We start from the raw sequence: 13030 nt of genomic DNA, 5'->3' as shown, positions 1-13030 counted from the left end.
CCCTCCAAGAATCATTTTTCCTATAATGACATCCCACTAATTGGCAGACAATAACTGTCCAATTAACTCAAAATAATGATAATTGGTCTCTAGCCATTTAAATCAAACATAATACATTGGTGGCAAAAAGATTACGCTGACTTACAATCATATCATGGTTGCAAGTCACAAGTCATGCGATTTTACACGTGAAAATACGCGAATATGTGCGTGCATGCATGTATCTATAGGAAAAGCTTTATCTCTCTCTCCCTTTGTTTCTCTATTTATGTGTACACCATCTTGCACTAACACACTAGCACCTTTTGCTTTGAAATTCCTGAATGGGCCTCATACTCATGGACGACATTCCAACAATTACTACTACCATTGTTCATACTCTATGTGTGCGGTGGGTAGAAAGGGAAAACTGTTTTGGTGAGGTGAGATAGGAGGTACCTTGGGTATTGTGCAAGTTGATGAGCTAGAAATCTCTGGTGGATACAAGTTTATATTAGGTTGAGTTGGTTGAAGATGCTTGCCCCGACCGATTATGGATTAAGTACCTCATGTTCACATATTCCCATGTTTTATCATACAAACCACACCACGAGGTGGGTAGAGCTTATCCGCTAGCCGGTAGACTAACTAGAGGGAGAATAATGCATGTAGGAGATCGAAGAGGTGCACCGAATCGAACTCCACGTGGCAATGTGCCAATGTGGCATGTCTAGCCCTCCAAGGCTCCAACCCCTATAATGTTAAAAGCAAATTTTATAGGATCTTATTTAGAAAGATCCTTATAATAACTTATTCATATCATCTATTTCGTGATCCAATAGCTGAGTTAAAAGAGAAAAAAATGAGAAGAAACATATTATCACATGAGAAATCTTTCGTAGCACAGGATCTTATAAAATTTGTTTTTTAATAATACCCCACACGCACCACAATCGTACTCTAAATTCCACTACCGCAAACAGTATCCCTGATAAGTCTGCATGACCATACTACTTGCCAATTAGACCAAACATGAAACAGTTGAAGACAGCAGTACGATCGAGTGTATCAACAAGGCGGTGTTCCCTTCGTTTTGCCGCGCCTTAGGTAGCTAGGACGTTAACTGCACCTTGGCGATCTGCGTCGAGAAGCGCGGCCGATTGTACCCCTCCGCGGCCTCGAGGTGCTCCTCCCGGTTGAGCAGCACGGTGCGCAGCGCCGCGCGCAGCGTGGACAGCGCCACCGCCCTGGCATTGCCCGCGGCGGCGGCGGTCGCGTCGTCGCTGACGTCCAGCTCCAGGACGCTGCGGGTCCTCCCGCCGACGGTGGCGATCTCGGCGCGGACGGGGCGCGCGCTGACAGATCGCACGGCGCGGCCCAGGTCGGACATGAGCCCCGGGCGGTCGGCGCAGCACACCCACGCCCTGACGCGCCGCGGACGTCGACGCTCGTTGTCCGCCCCGGGCTCGGCGCAGTAGAAGTGGTCGGGTGGCCAGCAGTCGTCCTCCTCGACGACGCCCACCTCGTCGACCTCCCCTGGGAAGACGCCGAGGCCGACGCCCTGCATCGCGTCGCTCGCCTTCCCCCGCAGCTCACGCACGTGCCGCACCACCTCGCCCAGCAACGCCGCCTTGTCCATCTGCACGTACGCAAGTCAGTCATGCATGCATCGCACCATCATGTGATCACTCGCATTCCAGGCTTCGTTTTCTCTCCTGTGTAACGCACGTACGTACCCGGGATGCGGAGGGGACGAGGGTGCGGAGCGTGGCGAGGTGGGCGTTGATGCGCTGCCGCCGCTTGCGCTCGGCCTCGCTGTGGCTCCGGACCGGCCCCTTCCGCGACGCCGGCGCCGAGCACTTCCCGTCCGTCACCACCATCTCTCCGCCGCTTCCCCGTTCGTCAATAACCAACCCCAGTCCCAAGCCAAGAACCGGCCCGACGAGGCGGCTACCGTAGAAATGCTCGGACTCGTAGACCACCGGAAGTGAAGCGTCGCGGGTCGGGGGTTTAAAAAGGAGATCGTGCGGGCTGGCGGGAAACCCCAAATGGGCGACCACGACACGGCGCAGAAACTGTACAGAGGCCAGTGGACGGTGGTGGTGCTCGGGGCTGGCGCCGACACACGGTGTGCTCCCTTTTCGTTCGGGTTGGCTGGCGTCAGCGCGGGCGCGGCGACGACGGCTGTTTTGGCGCCTGGTGCGCGGCCGGGCCTGCCGGGGCGGTTGGACCGTGGAAACGGGCTTTCGGACGAGGGTCTTGACAATTTTTCACGGCAGCGGAGCGGGAGCGGCAACGGCAGGGAGGCCGGCACGTCGCGTCTGGGGGACATGGGAGGGACACCGGCGCCTGTGTTGATCGCTGCGTTGCTTTCCTAGACCAAACATATACCCTTTCGGATTTTTTTTTCCATTTTCATTCTTTTTATTTTCTTTTATCCACAGCAACTTTATTTTAAAAAAAATCACGAAAAAAAAAGAGAATCTCATTAAAAAATAATCTTAAGAATCCTTTCGTAACAAAAATCGTAAAAAAAACCCGTTGAAACAAAGAAAAAAAAGCTGTTGGCCATGAACTTAGGTTGCGGTAGCTTTTGGGATTGGGATGGGTTCAGGTCTGTTTGGATTGAAGCTGATGCTCACTCTGAAAAAAAATAACGTTGATCTCGTCTCGCAAAGTGCTTAGATGAAAACCAATAATTGGCTCGCTCACGCCCGTACACCCTTATGCAATTCATTTCCGCGCCCGTGCTAAAGTGAAATCATGGGCGGCCAAATCCTCCGCTAAATAATTGGTTCATGCTCATTTGACGGGTAGATATAGACCAAAACCAAATAACCCCATAACTCCTGCTGGGCTGCTTTTCTACGGACCCCCTGGAACGTAATTTGTCGACTAGTCGGTGAAAAGCGGCGTCGGCGGCCGAAACGCTGCTGTAGCGAAACAGTACCTTTGCAATTGCGTACTCCCAAAACAGTGGTCAAAATCCTCGGAGCTTTCCATCCCGTTTCACCGGCTCCAGTAAAATAAAACGCTGGAACACACAGCAGCCTGCACACGTCACTGCCGCGATGGCTGAACTGAACCAAGGGACAAGTTCAACGTGATCTTTAACCATGTGTCCCCTCGCGACACAACAGCCAGTAGGCGAGCAGGGCGGGAGACTGGTGCATGAGAGAAGGGAAAAGAAAGTTGGAAGGTCACAGGGCAAAGAGAGCGTCAGGGACGTGTCACGATTCATGATTCGTACCGTAGACCGGTTCTGTCTTTCGCCTCTCGAAAATGGATCGGCAACCTTTACAACTGCTGTGAATAAGATTTAATGCTACCGTGTTATTCTTTTTCTCAGCCATTGGAAGTAGTAGTATAAACGGCCGAATCACGAGCAATTGTTGTAGCAGCTGATCTAAGCTTGAGACTTTTTCACACACTTCCTATTTTACAATCGACTGTTTTTTCGATGGAGTTTAGTCGACGAGTTAACCAGCAAGATTTTCTTTTAGTGTAGCTCAGAAAATATGGGGAGGAGATGGTAGGTGAGCTCGGCGGTGACGGTGGGTGTAGGAGTGGAGCGACGAGGAGGTGAGATGCCGCTTGCCACAAATGGCAGAGGATTATTGAATGGACGGTGTTAGAGTAGGGGTGAGAGGAGATGGTTCCAACAGAGTTAAGTTAGCATGGCAATAGATCTAGTGCCTAAAATGCATCTTTCATACCAAAATTAGAAAGCATCAGGACAGGACAGATCCGATGGTCCCCGTGCATCGACTTAAGGAAGCTGAGTTTTCAGCCAAATGAAATGCAGCAACTCCTTTTTTTTTCACTCGCCAAACCAGAATGTACGTACGTTGCAATACTATTCACCTCTGCTATTAAAAGTGCAGTGGAAGAAGGCACCCGTCAGGAGGAAGCATGAGCCTGGCCTTGGATCCACTTTGCTCTGAAATTTCCCAACATTGCCATGTAGCAACAGGGTATCCTCTGCAGATGCGACGTCGTGTCACGCCGACAGGTTCTCTCGTTGCGTATAGCGTTGCTCCAGAAGAGACGAGAGAAGAGTCGCTCCTACGGTCTCATCGTCACTGCAAGATTTCCATGTGGCAGGTGAGATTTGATCCATCAGAGCTCTAGTGCTCACTGCTCACATGCATTGTTCATTTACCTTTACCAGTCGCTCATGCAACATTGGGTGATTGAGTCGTTCGCATCCCCTTTTTGTTCTAACAGTTAAAATCATGGGCTTTGCTTTACCATGTAACGACTGCATTCTCATGCTGAAGCAAACAAATTCAAAGCAACTCAACTTGGTGACGGGATATACGACGAATTCAATACGCACCACATTGGCCAATTTTGCGCATTTGCGGAAGTACAGAACCAACGATGTGCTTACATTGCGATTAAATTCAGTTAACTTTCCTGCAGAGAAGAATAGTGACTCCAAAGCAATCTAGTAAATGAGGCACCATATATAGGCGTTTCCCAATAGCTGGATGCTAGCAGCAACTATGCCCCATGGAGCTACCAGCCAACATGCCGGGAATTGAGGACTGCAAAATGTTAGCAATTGAGGACTGAACCTAATTGTTTCTGAATGTCATTGCAAGCGACTTTTATTGATGGGTGGCTGCGACCACTCCATTCCTGCCAAACGGAGATCCTGATGGAGCAATCAGACCTAGGCTTTGCATGATCCTGATTTGCCTGATTTGACGTGGGCTAAGTGTCCCTGGTTCCTTCATGGCTCTGCATCCCTGCTCTGGTGGAATTTTGTCAAATGAGCAAATAAAATTTGGGATCATAAGGGAGTTGGAAAGTAAGGAGTGTGGACAAGAGGGTCGACTTACAGTAGTGTGACTTGCGGTCTCTGGACTTGTCACTTGCATTGCGTCCTCGGTTGCTAGATCTGATTTCCCTTTTCTTTGTCTTTGTGTAACATTGCTTGACTCACCCTCCACTCTACTACCACTCTGCCTGTTGCCTCGCCCAACTTTCCTAGAAGCAGTAGCACCACGAGTCATGCCGTCCTCAGTAGCACTACAAATTCCATTAATCACTTCATCGACATAAGCCATTTCAGCATCAAGCTCCCTGTCAATAATTTCCTTGAACAAGATATCCCTAACCATAGCTTTTATTTCTCCATGAGGGGCTGAAGTTCCATGTACCATTGAATCTTCAGCTGTTCTGTCCTCAGACGCATCTAAATATTCATTTGCATTAGTTCGACCTGATCGTCTCAACCCTTCCCTTCTGACCACCGAAGCTCCTATCTTACAATCCTCTTTATCCAGCACACGAGCAACTTGCTTCTGTCTCTTATTTCTTAAACTTCCAGATGAAATCTCACTAGAAGCTTTGTCAATGACTTGCTCTTTATCATTGGTAGAACTTGATTGTCTCGTACGCCCACGCTTTCCTTTCCGAACAGTAACCCCAGTTGTTGCAGTGCTCCCAAATTCTTGGTCTTGCCCTTCATTATACTGCTCTTCAGTTTCATCTCCCAGATCATCCGTGTAACTATATGGCTCCAAACCTTCTTGCTTTCTGACTTTTCTAGAAGAGGACTTCTCTGTGGTCCCTTTGGTGTCACCACCTGAAAATTGAATTTAGATGCATAGCAACTGAAGCAAAATAAACTTGTTTTATTGATGACAAGTTCGAAATTGAATTATTTCACAAAATCAAAAGCTCAAGTGAATAAATTTGCATGTTGTGTATCTGAAATGTAATATCACAATTGTTCATAACATCTGACATTTGAAGTAACTTTAAAGATGAAATGCCTATACATTGACACAGTTCCAAAAAGCACCAGAATGTCAATAACAAAAGAAAATATCCCTTGCCACAAGAATCGTACTAAAAAAGAGGGCAATGAATGATCAAATGATTGACCACAAGGACCACCATGTTGAGTATACAGGATCTGTATGCATTAGATTGCACAGGCAAAATAGAAAAAGTTCACCTTTTGAGTTGACAGCTTCATCGTCATAATCACTGGACGAGTTAACACAAGACAACTCCTGCATTATTGAATTAAACACATCTCTCAACAACCTGTACCATTTTTTTATTCATAACATGTCTAGTGTAAAGATGACTGCTCTACCTTCTCAAGCACCTCACGGAATGCTTCCATTGCGCTCTTGCTTTCTTGCTTCAGCATCTGCATACAATGAGATCATATGAGAAATCTTATTACCAGCACTATGAAAAACTGTCCATATCATTATTCTTATGAGATATAAGCTTGTGCATACCATTTTGAATTCCATGTTAGACTTCCAAGGGTCTACATATAAGCTGAAAGTAAAATAATGGAAACAATTAACTTTTCTCACAAAGAGTATCATTACAGAAAGAAAAGAAAGGTTTGATATGTCAATAGGATCCCTTACTATTGACATGTTCCATACAGCCGGACTAGGCAATCATGTTTGGCCTTCTTCTTAGGCTTGGCACCGACACATGCTTCATCGATGACCTTGAATTTAGAAATAAAAAAATTGTTGTAATTATATGCATGGGGAAGCTAGGGTCCAGAACAGGTAATAGTCAACAAAAAAATACTTTGTGTTGACTTCGCATCATGTGCATACTAAGACGATGGCATCTGAACCCTAAAAACTGTTCATATTAAATCACTGTTGATCATTATAGCTGTTAGACCACAAATGTCAAGCTATAATCCCAGCCAACTTCAGTTTTTACTTTTTTTAGTTATCATCTGTCCAGTGTTCAATTTTGTGCCGATGTGCAGCAAACAACAAGGACATTCGCCGCTGGCAATCTAACTGTTACACTGTTATGAAAACCATACTTTGTGCAATAAAACATAAAGTGCTTGCAAGGTGCATGTACCATACCTGTGCTGGCCACCATGAAGAGCCACCGTGTTTAACCCATATTAAATCTCCCAATCGAAAGTTGTGCCTTAACTTATTTTCTGGAAGCTCAGAAGTTGATGGGAGTTCATCAATACCATAATTTTTCTCTGCACTTCCATTCACCATAATTAACAGTGCAAACCTGCATCAGGATGGAGCACGGAAACAAAATGCTATGGAGATTATCCACTGTGAGTGCTAGTTGGCTTGATGGAAAGGATGTCATTCTACTCAAAGATCAATTTGAAGCATCTGCAAGGACTGAGCAGGACAGCCGCAACACCCAACTGATACTAAAACCAACTTTCTAAAAGGCTGCTCATTTTGTGCTATACAAAGAGCAATGTACCCATATAAAGCAAGTTTTGGATCGTACCAAAGGGAGGTGATTCACAGTTATGAGGAAGGGAGGAAGATAATGGAGAAAGCTTGTAATTTTGACATCCAAGCTTGTAATGCAGGAAGAGGAAAGCTCGATGGGCTAAAAAACCGTATATTACTCAGCTATTAGGGAAAATTGAGCTCAAAACCACAAACACAACGGGCAAATTATCTAGTTAAACTAGACCTGAGATGGTCAACTCGCCGCATAACAGACCAATGCCAGACCCAAGTCGGCAGCCACGCGAAAACACGAGGAAGGAACTCCCAGGCAACGCACTTGAGAAGGGTACGACACCAAAGACTGCGTCGACCATCCAGAAAGCATTGGGTTTTCACCTGGAGAACCTCCCAAAGTAGACAAGAAATATCACAACACCACCTCGGTATCGACAGGAAGCCGATATCCAAGGGCATTGTCGATGCCGGTATCGACAGGAAACCGATCAGGGCTTTCACTCGGTGCTCCTGCACAGCGGCGGAGCTAACCGGGAAGCCCACCGGGGTCATCATCTTTGCACAACGGGGTCAACAACACAGATGACCAGCCGGGAACAGTAATTTTCCATGATTTGCGGAATTTCGTCGGGGTCACGTGACCCCGATGGCAAAGGCTAGCTTCGCCATTGCTCCCACACTCAACCATGTAGAAGGGGGTCAAACGTGGCCAAACCACAAGCACATCGCAGCCACCAGAAACTTGCCGCCAACAACACAATCGCTGGCCCCTCGAGCACACGCGGTCCATAGAGCCATCGCCAAGCCGCAACGCTCCATGTGGGCCAGATCTAGGGAAAGAGACATATCTAGCACGGGAAAAGCCGGTAAGGCCAGAGGGGCCCGGATGAGAACGAGCGTTGCGAGAAAGGGACTAGAGCGGCATTGCCGCCAAACTAACCAAAAGCCAAATCCAAGACGACAGTTTCATGAAGAAAGTTGACTCCTAGCGCGGGAGCCAAATCGGGGGGAATAAACCGATCTGGCAAGGGGATGAGACGAGCAGCCCAGGGTGACCGGAACGGCGGCGAGTGCCACGAGCCTCAATTGCCGACACGCAAAGACAAGCAACTTGACCCAGAACACGCCACTAGCGGGGAGGCAAGAGCAGGAGCGGGGCGTGGTGGGTTGTGGCGTGGGCGGCGGCGCTGGACTCGCGGGCAAGGTGAGCGCGGGAGTGACACCGAGCGTACCTGCCCACCAGCGCGGTGGGGCTCATGGTCGACTCACTCTTACTGTACGCGGTGTTCGACAGCGCGCAGCTCATGTGCGTCTTCCTCGACGGCAGGTTTGCGGCCACGGTCACCGCGCTCCGGTGCACGAACGACGCCATGCAAGCTTGGTACATGCTCACCGACGACCCGCACCAAGGGAAAGAGCGAGTCACCGCCGAAACCGCTGGGTCCGGCCTCGGAGGCCGCCGAGAAGCGCTAGATCCGGACCTAAGACGTACGGATCCGGCCAGCAGGAGCACGACGAAGATCCCGCATATCGCCGACATGCGGATCCTTACACGACAAACGCCATCTTCGAGCTGTTGCCCCAGCACAGCGACCCGCTCCACTCCTTCGACCACTTCTATTGCACGCTCATCCCGCCGCGCGTTAGCACCGCCGGCAGGCCGCAGATGCCGTCGCGCTATGTGCGCGCGGCGAGGACGCCATGCTCCCCAAGGTCCCCTACAACGGATCCGCATCGGGCTCCATTTCTTCAGGCTCGCCCGCCGCCATGCCGCACCGTAGATCGATAGCAACACGAGCCACCCGAAAGGAGGCCAGGCATGTCGATCTGGCCGCCGCGAGGGAGCCGACCTCTTGCACGCCGATATTGCCGACGTTGCGCCACCATACGGTCACCGCCACCAGATCCAAGAAGAGCTAATAGGAAGGGAGAAGAAAGGGAGCGAGGGAGGGAAAGGAGGCCGCTTGGCTCCACCTTTGGCCGCCGTTGGTCAGCAATGGAGGCAGGGGTCGTTCCAATCGGATCGTCGGGGTGGGGCGGAGAAGTTTGGTCGCCCCCGAGTTGCCCAAGCGAGGGATAATTTGGAAGATCTTAGAGCTAAATAAATCTCTGCATTCTGAAACTAGATCCGTTCACTTCACCTTCAGAATTCACAGCGTTATCTTCACAGCGAGCTACATTTACAGGATATAATTAAAGTGTGACTTTTGTTGTGAGATACGATTATATATATATACATTAGAAATATGGATATTTACTAAAAAGACGTTACGAGTATTAATATCCGCTCTAAAACATGATTAAATATTATTCTTACCCTTGGGCCCACATGTTAGATTTATCTTCTACCTCCTACTCCTTTTTCTCTTCTCCTTTCCTCATCCCCTCCCAAATGTTCTTCTCGCATGGCGGAGGGCCAGCCGTAGCCGAGCTCGAGCCAAATGGCTACGGGCATTAGCATCCATAGAGCGTGGGGAGGCTCTTCGTGGCCTCGGCTCGATCGCGGGTGGCTCAGAGCAGCTGGTCGACTTCAAAGCTCACGACGACTATGGATTGATGGGGAGCTGAGCCATAGCTCAACCAAAGGAGGGTAGCAGCGCGTCGAGCACACGAAGGCGAACTTAACCAAAGGGAATTCGGTCGACAGGCACTACCATAGCACGGTAGACGACGGTGAGGCGACACGGCGTAGCGAGGTCGCATGGCGAAGGGTCGGCCGTTTGTCACGTCCCAAATTCTTAATCACGCATTTAAGCAAAATCATGCTTCTTAAGCATTATGCTTAATTATACGTAATGGTAATTCAGAGCGCTAATGCACTTCGTTAAAATTTATTTGGATGAGAGAAGAAAAATTAGGGAAGAAAAGAACAAAAACTGCATTGAAAATACCTATTTTCCCTAGCATGTGGGCCCCATATGTAGCTCTACCATCCCACCCACTCCCTCTCTCAAGTGGGCAGCACCCCACCTGCCCTCTCTCTCTCCTCTCCTCACTCCACACGTCCCCCCAAGCTGCAACAGCAGCCCCCTCCCTCTCCCACTCAAGCACTCTCTCTTTTCTTCTAAAATTCGAGCTCAAGTGGAGGATTCAAGGTATGCATGTGGTACCATTGCATTCTCTAGCTCATGAGCTACTCATCTATCCAATACATTTTTGTTTTCATGGAAGAATCGAGCAGTTCTAAGTTCTTGAGCTTTTTGGAGCAAAAATAGGGTTTTGATCAAAAATGAGCTCTAAAGTCGTGTTGGTAGTTGATGAGTAAGTTCTAGTACCCTTAGACTATCCCTAACATGTTTACTTTAGGCTTGGAAAAGATCGCAACTCGAATTAACCAAAAATCCACTCGAGAACAACTTTTCTGGGCTGGCTCGGATACTCCGGACTCACCTGGATACTCCGGGTTTAGCAGAATTTTGTCCATTGAATTGTGTTCACAATTGGTTAGGGTTTAGGGTGCAAGATTGGTTTAGAACCTTTTGGATAGGGCATATGCACATTTGTGTAGCACATATTTGTAAAATGAGTCAAATCACCCGAGGGAAAAATCGTAAAGAACCCAAGTTCGGATTATCCGGACAAACCCGGAGACTCCGGGTAGTTATGTGACCGTGTAGCCAAGAGTTTCGTTCGGAACCTCACTCGGAATGTTTGGCACATCCCGGATAGTCTGGACCAACCCGGAGGTTCCAGGTCAAATTAGAATAGTGGCTAACCGAGAGCCTTCACCGGAGGATGGCCCGGATACTCCAGAACTCGGACATTCCGGATTCACCCGGATACTCTGGGCCAATCAAGTAAAAAGCAGCAACCGAACACCTCTTCCGGAGGGTCACCCGGAGGGTCCGAGCCCGGATACTCCAAACCAATCCGGATACTTCGGATGACTGTTATTTTTCGGATTTCATTTAGATCATTTAGTATTGCATTGTTTCACATATCTTGTACTTCTAGCATGTTGTTAAGCATTGTGGTATGCCTTGTTGTATTCATTCATGCTCATCATTGCACGTGTTCTTGTTTAGCTAACAAGGAGCCGGAGCGGGACGCAACCGTGGTCGAAGATAACTCCAATCTTCTGGATTTTGACGAGTGTTGCATGGGTAACTATTGGCAGCTACCTGAGCAGCAAGGTAAGCATCTATCATATTGCACCTTTGTCGAATTGAATGAAATCTAAATATTGATAGACTATGCTTATGTATAGGTTTGCATGTATAGGGAGTTGATGTCGGGTCTTTATGGGTAGAACATATGTTGATTGCATAATAACTATCTTGAATTGTTCATATATATTCTTGTAGCCTTGGTAACATGGTAAATATCTAAGAGTCGATCAAAATGCTTAGCAATGAATAGGTCGTCGGTAGAAGATGAGCAATGGTTTGACCATTGTTTGCGAGTTTATGGCTTACTACTTGTTCACGTATATGGTTATGTGGATGTTAGTTGGATGAGTGGTGAGTATGAGACGAGATGTGGGCGGTGTTAGGGGTGACGTCTGCCTCGAAGGGAAGTCCTGGGGGCAGTTCGGGAGAGGAACTCGGGCACCGTAGACTGCTTGCATCGTTTAAGGCCGATCGCCGGGGTAGTTGGCTTTAGCACTTGCCTTACTCACCACATGCCGATCTAATGGTAAGGTGAGCCGAATACTTTTGCAACTGTGGCTTTGTGGGCCTAAACATAGACGGTGTGAGTAGGCGGGTTTGTAAGTGATACTAGTTTGCTCCGGGAGTAGTTCTAGTACCGCCATACTAAGTGATGCACGATCCACACGGTTGGGGCTAGTTAGGAAAGATTGTCACGAGTACCCCCTTGTGTGCACTTTAGCGGGTGGCAAAAGTAGTATGGTCCTCGTATCGTGTGGGTCCAAGAGTATCCCCCTGTATGGTGTATAAACAGTTCGAACTGCCGCGCTCTCGGCCATAAGCATGCTATTGTTTCATTTGCACCCAGTCATAGAGTTCTCATTTGTGGTTGATAGTTCGGATATGTGGTTGATGGTTCAGTTATTATGGTGATGGATGAGTTGGTTCAGTTTTCTTATATGTTCAAATACTTATGTTACATTTATGTTTATGTTACATTTATGTTACAGCTTTATTTATGTTCAGTTGGTTATTGCAGGGTAGAATGGTATGTTTGGTCAAGTATAGGTGCTCACACATATATGTCTAGGTTGCTTACTGCATATGCTTTACTTAACCTTATGGTCTGTCCTTGCTAACAGCTCAATGCATAATCCTTAGAGTCGGAATATTATATATCCATATTGTGTAAGTCTTGCGAGTACCTTCGTACTCAGGGTGCTGCCCTTAAGTTGTTGCAGGTATTGCTGCTGCCGAGGAAGAAGCTGTCTTTGGCTACTTTGTGCGTACCGATTAGGGTGGTGGGCAAGAGTAATGCATCATACTCTGAAGGTGGTGTTTGAGATGGTGCCTAAGGACGTGTGGTGCCGTTCTCTTTTGTTGTTCATAAGTTTAACTTTCCGCTACGTAGTTCTTTTGTGGTTAGGAGTTGAGGGGTTTTGTCTCCTCCTAACTCGCTTTTATTGTAAATTGTTGAAATCAGTTGCATGCTTAAACTTGTAATATAAATGTTTATTACTCGCTCCTTATTAAGATATGTCGTGATGTACATGTTGGGAGGCATGTGTTCCAATCCTTGGGCACAAAACACATGTCAGGACTACCGGGATAATATTCTGGTTAATCATCGAGGTTGTGATTATGAATGATGATCCTCCTGATGATTAATTAGAATATTATTTGAATGGTTCCCCACATCATCATCGAGCTTGAGCCAAACGGCCGCGAGCA

General features: G+C 47.8%; 2 protein-coding genes across 4 annotated transcripts; both read right to left on the bottom strand.

Moving 5' to 3' along the window:
* Window positions 1-920: 920 nt before the first annotated feature.
* On the bottom strand, window positions 921-2012 carry LOC133896345 (transcription factor AIG1-like). Its single transcript, XM_062336930.1, has 2 exons — window positions 1716-2012; window positions 921-1618 (listed from the first exon to the last, which is right to left on the bottom strand). Exons 1-2 carry the CDS (start codon window positions 1857-1859, stop codon window positions 1091-1093), a joined length of 672 nt encoding a protein of 223 aa, XP_062192914.1. The 5' UTR covers window positions 1860-2012; the 3' UTR covers window positions 921-1090.
* A 2271-nt stretch (window positions 2013-4283) lies between these two features.
* On the bottom strand, window positions 4284-9346 carry LOC133894939 (uncharacterized). Of its 3 annotated transcripts, none has more exons than XM_062335137.1 (8): window positions 9186-9346; window positions 6852-7014; window positions 6384-6469; window positions 6246-6288; window positions 6095-6151; window positions 5951-6008; window positions 4827-5575; window positions 4284-4738 (listed from the first exon to the last, which is right to left on the bottom strand). In XM_062335137.1, exons 2-8 carry the CDS (start codon window positions 6996-6998, stop codon window positions 4718-4720), a joined length of 1161 nt encoding a protein of 386 aa, XP_062191121.1. In that variant the 5' UTR covers window positions 6999-7014; window positions 9186-9346; the 3' UTR covers window positions 4284-4717. The 3 variants fall into 3 exon arrangements, with proteins under 3 accessions (XP_062191121.1, XP_062191119.1, XP_062191120.1); XM_062335135.1 differs by having other exon boundaries at window positions 4284-4733; XM_062335136.1 differs by having other exon boundaries at window positions 4284-4733; window positions 9062-9316.
* Between the last annotated feature and the right edge of the window lie 3684 nt (window positions 9347-13030).

Source organism: Phragmites australis, chromosome 16 (assembly GCF_958298935.1).
Source record: "Phragmites australis chromosome 16, lpPhrAust1.1, whole genome shotgun sequence".
Taxonomy (NCBI): domain Eukaryota; kingdom Viridiplantae; phylum Streptophyta; class Magnoliopsida; order Poales; family Poaceae; genus Phragmites; species Phragmites australis.
The sequence above is the reverse complement of the archived record's forward strand: the minus strand, read 5'-3'. Positions and strand labels throughout refer to the sequence as shown.

Bases quoted from the DNA above. Each gene is read 5' to 3' on its own strand.
- LOC133896345 (XM_062336930.1), bottom strand. From the start codon at position 1,859: ATGGTGGTGACGGACGGGAAGTGCTCGGCGCCGGCGTCGCGGAAGGGG. The intron at 1,619-1,715 runs GTACGTACGTGC...GCGTACGTGCAG, and splicing joins TCGTCCCCTCCGCATCCCGG to ATGGACAAGGCGGCGTTGCT.
- LOC133894939 (XM_062335135.1), bottom strand. From the start codon at position 6,998: ATGGTGAATGGAAGTGCAGAGAAAAATTATGGTATTGATGAACTCCCA. The intron at 6,289-6,383 runs GTAAGGGATCCT...TTTTACTTTCAG, and splicing joins CTGTATGGAACATGTCAATA to CTTATATGTAGACCCTTGGA. The intron at 4,734-4,826 runs GTAAGTCGACCC...CCACCAGAGCAG, and splicing joins AGACCGCAAGTCACACTACT to GGATGCAGAGCCATGAAGGA.